This window comes from Delphinapterus leucas, chromosome 11 (assembly GCF_059928025.1).
Source record: "Delphinapterus leucas isolate spDelLeu-1000000601 "Yukka" chromosome 11, BTC_Dleu_Yukka2, whole genome shotgun sequence".
Lineage (NCBI taxonomy): Eukaryota > Metazoa > Chordata > Mammalia > Artiodactyla > Monodontidae > Delphinapterus > Delphinapterus leucas.
In genome coordinates, this window is record NC_143139.1 from 51474718 (window position 1) to 51487985 (window position 13268).

At 36.0% G+C, this 13268-nt stretch overlaps 2 protein-coding genes across 5 annotated transcripts in view; both read left to right on the plus strand.

Moving 5' to 3' along the window:
* Positions 1-13184, plus strand: part of LEMD3 (LEM domain containing 3) — a 69861-nt gene extending 56677 nt beyond the window's left edge. Inside the window, exons 10-13 of one of the 3 annotated variants that reach the window (XM_022571610.3) lie at positions 4062-4143; positions 6735-6840; positions 6947-7025; positions 7234-8989. In XM_022571610.3, the coding sequence (XP_022427318.1) occupies positions 4062-4143; positions 6735-6840; positions 6947-7025; positions 7234-7397 (431 nt within the window). In that variant the 3' untranslated portion in view covers positions 7398-8989. Of the gene's footprint in view, positions 1-4061; positions 4144-6734; positions 6841-6946; positions 7026-7233; positions 8990-11267 lie in introns of those variants that run through there. The other 2 variants (XM_022571611.3, XM_089920969.1) reach the window with 2 other exon arrangements.
* MSRB3 (methionine sulfoxide reductase B3) overlaps positions 11271-13268 on the plus strand; it is a 196780-nt gene continuing 194782 nt past the window's right edge. The window contains exon 1 of one of the 2 annotated variants that reach the window (XM_022571612.2): positions 11271-11368. The gene's annotated coding sequence lies outside the window, so the exon portion shown is untranslated. Of the gene's footprint in view, positions 11369-11687; positions 11803-13268 lie in introns of those variants that run through there. The other variant, XM_089920971.1, reaches the window with a different exon arrangement.

Sequence of the window (13268 nt, forward strand, 5' to 3'; positions counted from 1 at the left end):
AGAACACTTGGTAACTATTTACTTGAAGTATACCAATTCAATTTTTGGATGGTTGTAGTGATAAAATGGAAGTCTTTAGATTTATAGCAAGAAAGACTTGAGCTCTTTTAAGAATTTCATCATAAGAAGAATTGTTACAAAAAGCTGATAATGAGAAGTTGTTGGAATTTTCTTAATGATAGTTATACATCTTTTTGCCTCATTTAAGAACGTATAGCTCTAATACAGAGAGAATTTAGTGTTAATATTACTTACATTTTTATGCTATTAAATATATAGTCTATTTAAATGTAACTAAATGACTCTGACCTAGCTTTTTAAAATGATTAATACATAAAATAAGTTTTGCTTTCATTTAAATATATCTGAGCACAAATGTTGTACTGTATAAAAATGGGCGTATACTAGAGGGTTCTGATGGTTTTTTATGTGAACAGATAGTTTAACTTACTAACAAGCTTAATGTTTCTCCCCTTATAAATGCAGTGGTTTAAAAGGTACATGTCTGGGGAGTTCCTGGTAGCCTAGTGGTTAGGATTCCGAGCTTTCACTGGATTTCAATCCCTGGTCAGGGAACTGAGATCCCATAGCCGTGCAGCATGGCCAAATAAATAAATGGTACATATCTGGAGGGTTGGTAATTACAGTAGTCTTTTGAGTTCACTACCACTACAAGCTGTTGTCATTTAATGATACTTTTCCCAAGTAACTGTTAAATAATCAGCCTTATTGAATTTTTAGTTCAGTTTCTAAAAAGTAGTTAAATATAAATTCAGTGATAACATTAGTATCTCTAAAGGTATTTTATTTAATGAATTAATTTATTTTTATTTAAAAATTTTTTAATTTAATTTTATTTTTGGCTGCGTTGGGTCTTCGTTGCCGTGCATGGGCTTTCTCTAGTTGTGGCGAGCGGGGGGCTACTCCTTGTTGCGGTGCGCAGGCTTCTCATTGTGGTGGCTTCTCTTGCTGTGGAGCACAGGCTTTAGGTGTGCAGGCTTTAGTAGTGGTGGCACACGGGCTCAGTAGTTGTGGCTCGTGGGTTCTAGAGCGCAGGCTCAGTAGTTGTGGCGCACGGGCTTAGTTGCTCCGCGGCATGTGGGATCTTCCCGGATCAGGGCTCTAACCCGTGTCCCCTGCATTGGCAGGTGGATTCTTAACCAGTGTGCCACCAGGGAAGTCCCTAAAGTTATTTTAAAGTACCAGTTTGCTGGGGAGCCAGAGAATTATTTATGCTTCTGACAAATGTAGTGTTTGGTATAAACAACATTCATTTGAAGGACCCAAAGGTAGTTCCTGAGGTACTTGAAATGTATCATTCAATAACTACTGTATCTTTACATGGCCATGGTAATTAGGGTTTAGTTAGGGAGATAAAGCTTGTATCTTAAAAATCAATTTGATCTTTTGGACTACTTTCTGACTAGAGTTGGCCAGGGATAGTTTCTCCCAGATCTGTTATTTTGTGGAAACTTGGGTCTCGGCTAGGATAAGGTGGTATGAATGCTTCTGTTTTCTCTGGTGCATCCCCTGCTGGCCCAGGCCGTTATTGGAATTTCAAGGAAGTCAGATTGTTTGCAGCTAAAAGGTCATCTAAGAACAGAATCTGTACACTGGTAGAGAAGTTCAGAAGGTACTAGATGTTCACAAACCTTCTTGATCTGAGATTTGGCAAAGATTTTTCATGTCTAGTGACCCTTCCTCCACCCCATATCAGGCACTGTTCAGACATTTATACTCCAGATGTTTCTTATCACTGACAGTTCTGAAATCTTTAATTGATACGCTCTGGTCTTTATCATAAACTCATCCTTTCAACTTTCCTGCTTTACGTATTTGGGAACTCCAGAATCTGATTCTTCAATGCACCTACTTTCTCCAGTTCTTCAGCATTTCTCCTATCTTTACTTCTTTTCCTGTGCATCTTAGTTTTCATGATCCATCTTTTCAATCACTCTCTTGCTAGTACCCTTATGTCATCACTTGTCCTTCATCTTACCCTGGTATATTCCAACCAAGGATGAAACTGTTTATCTGTGCCTGTCTATATGCAAATGGATGAGATTAGCAGGAGAAATTCATGCAACTTGTTAGACTGGTACCTTTATAACTAATCAACCTCAATTAGGTCTTCAGTACTACCTGCCTTTCTTATTCTTACCATTTTTTACTAGTCACTTCACTTACCTACTCCACTCAATAACAATTTTATATTTCTTCCCCTCTTTTCAAACCTTTTGCCCTTCTTCTCTGTCTTCTAATTCTCAGTTGATGACTCAAATAGAAACAGTCAGATTGTACCTGCCTCAAATTTCCACCACCAAATTCATAGAATTACCAAAATCTACACTCATCCTCACCTCCTCTTGCAATTGAGGAGCTGTCTCACTTAACAAAGATCCGAGCCCTTCTCTTCAGAGGATCCCTCTGGATCCCATTCCCTCTGGTCTTCTCAAGTGTCTTCCCTTACTGTGTTTTAAATCCCTGCCTCTCTTGGATCTTTTCATCAGCACTTAAACATACTATAGTCTCATCTTTAAAACACACTGGTGCACTATACTTTGTCCTATAGCTGTCTACCTATTTATAGCCAAATAGCATTAAACAATTTACTCACTGTCTTTACTTTTCCACCTCCCATTTATTCTTCAGCTGACTCCAGTCTGTTTTCCATCCCCATCATTTCAAGGAAATAGCTCTCAGATTTCAATATTGCTAAAGTCAGCGGACATTTTTCTTTCCTGTCCTTATTTTACTGAACGGTATTAACAATTGAGCCTGCCTTGGAAAATTCTTGTTTTGGCTTTGTGGTTGCCACTTTCTTCTGGTTTTCATCCTACCTCTTACCCTTTCTTAAATCTTCTTTTCTAGATTTTCCTGGACCTCTAGGTGTTGGGGTTTTTCCAGGCCATCTTTCATCATTCTCCCTGTCTTCCCAGATGATCTTATGCTGCAACTTCATTTTTTATATATATGTTGATAACTTTCAAATTTATGTCTCGCACTAAGTCTTCTGTTCTTTTTTTCAGATTTTTATACCCAGCTGTATACTTGTCTTCTTTACTAAGAAGCACTGGAAATTCAACATGTGCATGAACCTAATGTCTTCTCTCTCCAAACTGACCTTTCCTCCAGTGTTCCTGTCTAATTAATGATACCTGCCCCTCCTCAGCTGGTTCTGTCATAAACCTGGGAGTCATCCTTAATCTCTCCCTTAGCCCCCACATGTGCAGTCTTTAAACAAGTCATGTCAGATCTATTCCATAATATGTCCTGATTCTGTCCAGTTATTTCCATCTGCATTGCTGGCCTGTCTTATCCACATTACTATCATCTCCCTCTTAGACAACTATAATAACCTCCTAACTGGTGTCCTTGCATTCACTTTTGCTTCCGTCTAATTGATTCTCCACATAACACTCTATTTAAAAATTTTATAATTTTAAGAGATCTTATCATACTATTCCTCTCCTTAAAACATTTGAGTGGCTTCCCATCGCTTTTATGGTAATGTCTAAGTGCTTTAATGTGGCCTACATGGTCCTCCATAATCCAACATCCCCTTCTTCAGGTTTATCTTTCTATTGTCCCCACTCTAGTCTCAGTGACTATCTTTTAGTTACTCGAATATACCAAGTTCCTTCTTGCCTTGGGCTTTGTACAAGCTGTCACCTTTGCTTGAGATGTCCTTTACACCTCTCTTTACTCTGCCTATTTATATTGTATTTATTCTTTAGGTCCCAGCATAAATTATACTTTATCCTTGAAGTGTTACTTGATATTCACAGATTAGCTTCAGTTACACTGAGAGCTTTCTGTACTCTTCTTTCTTAGGATTTACCACAATTATGATTTCTTGGGTGACACTGTTTTTCATCTGTCTCCCCCACTAAACTAAAGTCTTTGAGAACAATGACTGTGTCTGTCTTATTCACCTTGATCCAGGGGTCTGGCTCATAATAAAAGTACGCAGTGAATATTTTTTGAATAAACTGAATGGCTGAATACTTTTCAACAAAATGGAACAATGGAAAATAGTAAAACTCATTTGTTTTTTATAGCATTTCATTTAGATAGAAGAAATTCACCACCAAATAGTTTGACGCCATGTCTAAAGATTCGAAATATGTTTGATCCAGTTATGTAAGTATTATGACGAAAGGTACATGTAATTTTTATTTGGAATATTTGGCTGAAAAATGCATGATACTCTTATAATGCTGTCTGTAATAGAAAACTCTTCTACTTCTGAATCTCTAACTACCGAAATGTTCTGTTTTTCTCATTTCTTCTTTTTTGTTAAATTTCAAGCAAAGGTTTCACCAAAAGGCACAGATGTATAATGATTTGTAAAACTTTTATAAATCTGCATTCACTGGGAATCCCCACAGCAGATAAATGCTTGAGTCAAATTAATGACAGATATGATGACAGACAACAGTACCCTTTATTAGATGTATAAGTCGTGTCTGCCACCGTTCTTTGCCTCAGTAGGCAATATAGATAGAAATATCTGCTATTTAAAAATTTCCAAATCCTACTCATAAAAAGTTTTCTACAAAAATGTACATACCTTCCCCTCTACAAGACTTGTCCATTTACTGTTTGAGAAACTTTTCTGTCTATGTAATTACAACAACACATGCATCCAGAAAATAGCACAGTCAAAAGTTATTGCCTTAGAATCCATAATACTTCACATATAAGCTGTAATAATCTTTACAACTTGCTTCCTAGAGGTGACTACTTATCTGTCCAATGATAGGACAAGTCAAATTTTGTTTTTTAAAAAAAGCTGACAGTAGAAATTGTATTACATATAAAATACCCATAAGTCCCATCTGATAGCTCATTTATTTCAAGAAATAGTTGATATGGTAAGATTCCAAATGAGTGACAGCAAAATTGTAAATGCGACAAAGCACTGTCAGTACACACACACACACACACACACACACGCACACACGCACGCATTCCCTCCATTTTGCAGAGGTAGAAACAATTAATGGTGTGGTGATCCCTCTATTTGGAATCTTACCTCATACCTTAGGGTTTAGGAAGTCTCTGCCAGTCCAGTATTTTATTACCTGAGATGAAGATTTACAATTTGAAGTGTAACAGCCTTTTCCTTGGACCCACCATCTATATCTCACAAGAAAAACAAATGTGTGTTACTGTAGCGGGAACTCTTTCGTAATAGTAAGGTGATTTGTGTCACCTTACTTAGGTGACTTAGGTACAAGGTGACTTAGGCACAAAATGTTTGTCCTATATTCACGCTTCTATTATTTTGGAAAAAAAGAAGCTCAGAATATACTAAGAATTTTCCTTAAGTTTAGGAATTTGAAAATGTCATTAAAAAATAATACTTTACTTTTACAAGTTTACTGTAACTCATTAAAGTGCTTATTAACATTTGTCTAGATAGAAAAGAGAAATGACTTTAAGTACGTAGGATTTTAAACGTAAAAATGATAGCACATTTATTCTGCTATAGTAGAGATCCTTCAGTGCCTCAGCATGTGCGTTCTTAGACTGGAAAGTGAGAGCAGGGCTGGGACTTCTGAATGCTAATTATTTTTTAATCTACCTACTGTTAGTAACAAGCATTTATATACTGTTAATTTTAACTATATGGTTTTTAAACTATCCCCATTTTAGTTGGGTATATATATTGTAAAAAACAGAAGACTTCTTCTGAGTAGGAATATAGCTGTTAATTTTTTTTCTTTTTTCCCCCAGCTGTATTGAGGTATGATTGAAAAGTAAAAGTTTTATATATTTAGGTTATACAACAGACCTTTTGTGTTTTGTTTTTTTTTGCTCATTCTTTAAAAAAATTTCTTTTTATTGAAGTATAGTTGATTTACAATACCATGTTAGTTTCAGGTATACAGCACTGTGATCCAGTTATACATATATATGTGTGTATATATATATATTCCTTTTCAGATTGTTTTCCCTTATAGGTCATTACAAAATATTGAGTGTAGTTCCCTGTGCTATGCAGTAGATCCTTGTTGTTTATCTATTTTACATCTATTTTATGTTTATTTTATGTATACATTATATATATAAGATAATGTGTATAAGTATATAGTGTATATAGTGTGTGTAAATTAATCCCCAAATCCTAATTTATCCCTCCCCCCTTTTCCCCTTTGGTAACCATAACTGTTTTCTTTGTCTGTGAGTCTCTTTCTGTTTGTAAATAAGTTCATTTGTATCATTTCTTTAGATTCCACATATAAGCAATATGATATGATATTTGTCTTTCTCTGTTTGGTTTACTTCACTTAGTATGATAATCTCTAGGTCCATCCATGTTGCTGCAAATGGCATTATTTCATTCTTTTTTATGGCTGAGTAATATTCCATTTATGTATCTATACAACATCTTTATCCATTCATCTGTCGATGGACATTTAGGTTGCTTCCATGTCTTGGCTATTAATAGTGCTGCTATGAATATTGGATGAATATTGGGGTGCATGTATCTTTTTGAATTATGGTTTTCTCCTGATATATGCCCAGGAATGGGATTGCAGGTTTATGTGGTAACTCTATTTTTAGTTTTTAAGGAACCTCCATACTGTTCTCTATAGTGACTGTACCAATTTACATTCTCACCAACAGTGTAGGAGAGTTCCTTTTCCTCCACACCCTCTTCAGAATTTATTATTTGTAGACTTTTTGATGATGGCTGTTGATTTTTGTTTTCGTTAATTTTTTAGGGAAATAGGGGATCAGTGGCATTTGGCAATTCAAGAAGCAATTTTAGAAAAATGCAGTGATAATGATGGCATTGTTCACATTGCAGTAGACAAAAATTCACGTGAGGTAAAGTAACTTTTACTATTGAATTCTACGTTTTGGATTTGTTGCTACTAAACTAAGACTATTTATTTTCTTTCTTCCCTTTTTATTTTTTTAAAAAATATCACAGGGTTGTGTATATGTTAAATGTCTGTCTCCAGAATATGCTGGGAAAGCTTTTAAGGCATTGCATGGCTCTTGGTTTGATGGTAAGAAATTTGAGTATGACAAACATTTTGAAAAGATAAATTATGGTTTACTGTTAAACTATACCAGATTTTAAATTAAAGAATCTTAGGTTAGCATTTTTAGAGTAATAATTTTAGATTATTTTGTGTTCATATATCTTTTACCACAGTTTGTTTTCTATTAAGCACATTCATACAGATCTAAAATATTATTTTTATCTTACAACAGGGAAATTGGTTACAGTAAAATATTTACGACTAGATAGATATCACCATCGCTTTCCCCAAGCTCTTACTTGCAACACTCCCTTGAAGCCATCAAATAAACATATGAACTCTATGTCTCATCTTCGTCTTCGGACTGGCCTAGCCAATTCTCAAGGAGGTTCCTGAAAAGACTTTCTTCCACTCCTAGGACTGTTCTTTACAATAGGAAAATTCCTGTTTGGCTTCGTCTCCCTTTTTAAATGCTTTTTGTATGTAATATTTTTATTGAGTACAGATCTGTTTGAACGTTCCAGAAATCTTAAGGTTCCAAAGGGACTTAGCAGTGAAGCAGCAATGCTGAGTAGATAGAATAATTGTTTCATTCAGTTTTTGGAGCTCAGTTAAGCCAATGCACTTAAAGTTTTGCATGAGGAACATTGACCTTATTAAGCATTTTCAGATGTGGTGGTTGTTAATTTTGCACCAAGAAGTGTTTGGATAACCACACAAAAGCATGGTGAAAAGGCTTCTTGTATTTCCGTAATTTCCTGTAAACTAATGTTGTGAATTTTTGTATACAGTCACCTACATAGTTCCTTACAGGCTAATGTGGTAAAACTGTTAATTTCCCAATTTAATCTTAGGTTTCTATTGCTTGTAAGAGATTCATTTGCTATAGCTGGAATATGGGAAAATCAGTCTGGGTTTAGTGGTTACATATAAGTATAAGTGGATGTACATGTACTTAAACTGGCTTTTGTATATATGTATAAATGCTGGTGATGGCGAAAGTAGTCTTGTTTTGTGAGGATATCTGCATTAAAGCAGTAAAATAAGCTTCCTATTTTATTCATAATCTAATGTATATATATATGTATTTGTATATATGTGTGTATGTATATATATATGTATGTGTATATGTGTATATATACACACACATATATACATATGGCTGTACTATCATATAGATCAAACAGCCAAACACCTGGAAGTATTAGATAAAAGTTTAAAATATCTTTTATAGGTTTTATATAAAAATGTCTGAGTATGATATTGTGTGAAAGTTCCGATACCAGTTGTAAGGGATTCAAATTTATGTGAGCAATAAAAAAGCAATTGGCAGACATTGGAAAAGTATTTTGTGAAAAGCTGTATTTATTATAAATACTAGGGCTATGACATAGTACCATTGGGATTAAGTCATTTTCCCAATCTATTTATAATTTAATGAGATGTTAGCTTCCCTGTTGTATGTCAAGTTTAAAGCAGGGCACATTGTTGCAGCAAAATGTGTATTTGAGAAATTATATTTGCAATTTTGGGTCATGAAAGTTTGCAGTATAGTAAATGCAGGAGTGATGGTTGCTTTGTGCCTCAGTATTTACTTTGTTTCAGTGAAGTTACCTTATTACTGTTTATGATTTCAGATTAAAATAGTTACAGAGCAAAGTTTACTTGTAATGTAACAATTGGCTTTTTAAAAATAACCTGTTGATATGTCATTGTCAGTCCAAATGAATATGTGAAACAGCTGGAATTGTACCAATTTTGATTTTGTTTAAAGCTCAGTTTTCTTTTTTTTTTTTAATTGTATATGTGTTGGGTTTGCAGCATGAACTTGCACAGTTAATGCACGTTTTCTGGTTAAGTAAACATGATGCACACTGTTCTGTAACAGAAAACCCTATTGTGCCTTACCTATGTGCTTTTGTGGGCACCATGTTTATGAAGAATAAAAAATGATTTGTTATCTGAAGAGAATAAATTTTAAATTCTCAGTTTATGTCTCAGATGCTAAAGTGTGAAAAAATATATATAATATATAAAATAACTAATCTTTCTGTATTTTATGTGCATCACAGTGATTTATCTGTGCTTAGTGACCCCATCTTGTGACCTGTTATAAGAGTGAATGTAAAAAATAGTTGTGGCATTTTAAGAGGTCGCCTTTTGATGCAGATGCATCTTTTTCTTGCTTCTAAAACATATTCCATGTAAACATTGTACATTTATTATTGTAATATATACTTTTATGCAGCTTATTTTACCTGAAACTGTTAAGCCGACCAAGATCCCTCCCTGCAAGACAGATGGGAATGTGTATAATAACTAGATATTTGAGAAGTTCTGAAGTTTGATGTAATCTGTTACTTGTCCTGTTTAAAAAAAGGAAAAAATTCTAATTAAAAATTTATTAGGTTTTTTTTTTTTAAATGCGTCTTGGCTTTAAAAAAATTTTTTTAAGTGCCCTGTGTCTTTATTTTATTTTATTTTTTTTACCAGTGAAAATAGATGCCTTTATTTTTAATCTTTTTTGGTATCTGTAAATATATGTATGATTATAAAAATGGATGAAGACCCTGAAGTTAATTTTAGCCATCCATTCCTCAGCATCTTTTCTTTATGAAAATGTCTTTGTCTAACTTTCAAGTGTTTGGCTTAAAGTGGGGCAAGAATGTAAATCAGATGTATCACTAAAGCACTACTTAGTTTAGCTAGACTTTTTTTTTTTTGGCTGCATTGGGTCTTTGTTGTCGCACGTAGGCTTTTTCTAGTTGTGGCAAGCGGGGGCTACTCTTTGTAGCGGTGCACAGGCTTTTCATTGCAGTGGCTTCTCTTGTTGCGGAGCATGGGCTCTAGGCAGGTGGGCTTCAGTAATTGCAGCACGTGGGCTCAGTAGTTGCAGCACATGGGCCCTAGAGTGTGCATGCTTCAGTAGTTGTGGTGCGTGGGCTCAGTAGTTGCAGTGCGCAGGCTCTAGGGCACGTGGGCTTCAGTATTTGTGGGTCCTGGGCCCTAGAGCACAGGCTCAGTAGTTGTGGCGCATGGGCTTTGTTGCTCCATGGCATGTGGGATCTTTCCGGGCCAGGGATTGAACCTATGTCCCCTGCATTGGCAGGTGGCTTCTTAACCACTGTGCCACCAGGGAAATCCCAGCTAGACATTTTTTCATAGCAAGACTTTCTCAAAGGAAGCCATTCTTTTACACATTCTAGCTCAAACTCCTTATCATAAAAAAATAGTTTGTGGGCTAGCTACTTTGAGTAGCATTGGTTTCGATTTTTCGATGGTTTAATCAACTAAAAAGAAGACTTGACTTAGTTGGTAGACTTTTATTGGTTGCTAACAAATGTCAGACACTGTTACACATTAGGGATGCAAAGATGAAAAAGACATGGCACAGTCTTCAAGATGGTCACAATTTAGAGAACCTAGGGCAGCTAAGTTAAATGATAGTGTGGAAAATATAGTGAGAGAAGAAAGCAGAATAAATTCTGGGAGATTAGGGTTTCCCTGATGGCACAGTGGTTAAGAATCTGCCTGCTAATGCAGAAGACATGGGTTCAAGCCCTGGTCCAGGAAGATCCCACATGCCGCGGAGCAACTAAGCCCATGTGCCACAACTCCTGAGCCTGCGCTCTAGAGCCCGTGTGCCTCAACTACTGAAGCACGCGTGCCTAGAGCCCTGCTCCGCACCAAGAGAAGCCACCACAATGAGAAGCCCGCGCACTGCAACAAAGAGTAGTCCTCACTCGCTGCAATTAGAGAAAGCCCGCGGGCAGCAACGAAGACCCAAAAATAAATAAATTAATTAATTAAAAAAGAATTCTGGGAGATTAGAGAGGTTGCTTATGCATCTTAATAGATTGAGAAGACATCAGGGCAGATGAGGTAAAATTTATCAGCCACTTCTTAATTAGTATAGGTACAATGGTAAGTCTCTTTTCCTGTGAGCTCTCAGGGAAGCTTCTGTTCTTGTGATGAGCTCATAAAAATCAATGTGTTGAAACCTGAGTTATTATAAAATCCATTTTCATGCTCATTGGTCGGTAGAAACCTGAATATCTTGTGAATATAGAAGCCTGATATTGCACTTTGTTATATTTTCCTTGTGTGGATGACAAGTTGTGATTTCCAAGTGAACAGTGTCTTGATATATCATGTGCCCAGAACATTTCCTTTAATAAGATTGACCTTGCAATTCTCATTCCCTGCTCCTAGTGACATTACATTACTGCAGGTCATCTACATGGCTTCTTTGCCCTTTTTTCCTAGACTTATCTCGGCAAGTCACTTCTTCCAGATGACTCAACAAAAGATGCTAAATCAAGCAGAATTTTGGCAGCCACTCTTTTGGAAAGGATGCTCAAGAACAGGTACTTAACTGAAAATTAGAAACCAGAAGTTGTGCTTTAAAGAAACTGAATGTCCATAATGCTCATTCTACTGGTCTAGTGAGCATAACTAGCTACTGCCTTTAAGCCCCACTGGAGAAACTTTATGACTAGGAATACATCCTGGTGGTAGATTTCTGTACCCAAGAACCTCTACCAGGGGCAGCAGGATAGACTCATTTTGTTGATTCTTGGACTTTAATGCCAGTAGAACCTGAGTATTTAGATTTACCGTTTCTTCCATGGGTAGACGTTGGAGACCTGCACATGCTCCTTAAAATTGGAAAGAAGTCTGTCTGGGCATAGAGAGCACATGAAAAAAGATCGATGAGAAACAACCTAGTGCATGTATAAACTACAAGCAATTTCTTATGGTTGAATTACTCGGTACAAGACAATAAATAGAGAAAGGAAAGGTAGGTAATGATCAGTTCATGGAAAGCTTTGTAGGTCACATTCTGAAGTTTGGATGTGGGTTGTTAAAGGGAGATCAGGTGAGGATTTGTTGGGATGAAAAATGGAGAAAGGATTTGAAAAATAGAGATAAAATGGGAAGGACTTGATTAATTGGATATTGATAGAGAAATTGATGTCCAGTTTTCTAATGTAGGAACTCTAACCATCCCAACATTTGGAGAACAGGTGATAAGTAACAAATTGGATGGGAAACATGATAAACTGAATATTTGGATACTTTGAGATTGGGATGGAATATTCACCCATCCCAGTATTCAGGTGGATGTTTCTAGTAGGTGATTGGATTTCCAGTTCTGAGGTATTTTGAGAAAAATCTGAGCTGGAGATACAATTTGGGAGTTAAAACCACAGAGGTGAATCAGATGACCCAGAGAGAGAGAGTCCATATAGAGACAAATTTAGTTTAATCCTAATTCTGCCATATTTAGCTGTGTGGGCCTTAGGTGGAGGGTTGGGTTGGGGTGAAATATTAAGAAAATTTCAAAACAAATTAAGGTGGAATTTGAAAAGGTCTTTGAATGGGGTGAAGTTGAAGTAGAAATTTAGTATGACTATCACATTTCTGGCTTGGGCAACTGGTTAGATGGTGGTGACATTCCCTAAATTATGGATGGGCGGTTGGCGGGAGCCAGATGCTAGTCAGAGTGCTAGATAAGACTTCCCAGAATTGCAAATGTTAGGCAAAATAATCCTTCTGACTTATTTTTCTGTTATAGGACATTGTTGGAGGATGAGTGATAGGGGACAGTCTTTGAGAATCTCTCTCCAAAAAAACAGAACTGTTAACTTACATAATGTTCTAGCATTGTCTATGATTCTCTGGTATTCATTAGAAATTTTCCTGATTTGTAGAAAATGAGATGTTGTGTAGATCTGTAAACCTGTGACTGTCAAAAGAAGGAATAAATACAAAAGTTGGTTGTTAATTAGGACTGTTTATAAACGGTTTGCCATGCACCCAAAGCTAGGAACTTGGTTGATGTGTGTTATACATTTGTAAAGCCTTTGTAAACTAGTCAAGTCTTATAGGCCTGGAAACCATTTTTTTTTCTTGGCGACTTCATTTCTCCTTTGATTTATTGAATGAGTTTAAAAATTTAACTCCAGAGGGCAGTTTTATTTTTATAGTTCCAAATGCTACAATACTTCCTTTTACTTAAAAAAAATTTATGTGGACATTTTGAGATTTCAGTGGCACTTTAAATCCTACTGCGTAATAGCCAAAACTCAAGTTGGTCTTTAAGGCTTGCCTTTATCTAGACCAGTGCTGTCCAATACTTAATATAATGTCAGGCGTGTGTAATTTTATTTATTTATTTATTTATTTATAATAAATTTATTTGTTTATTTTTGGCTGCGTTGGGTCTTCGTTGCGGTGCGCCGGCTTCTCATTGTGGTGGCTTCT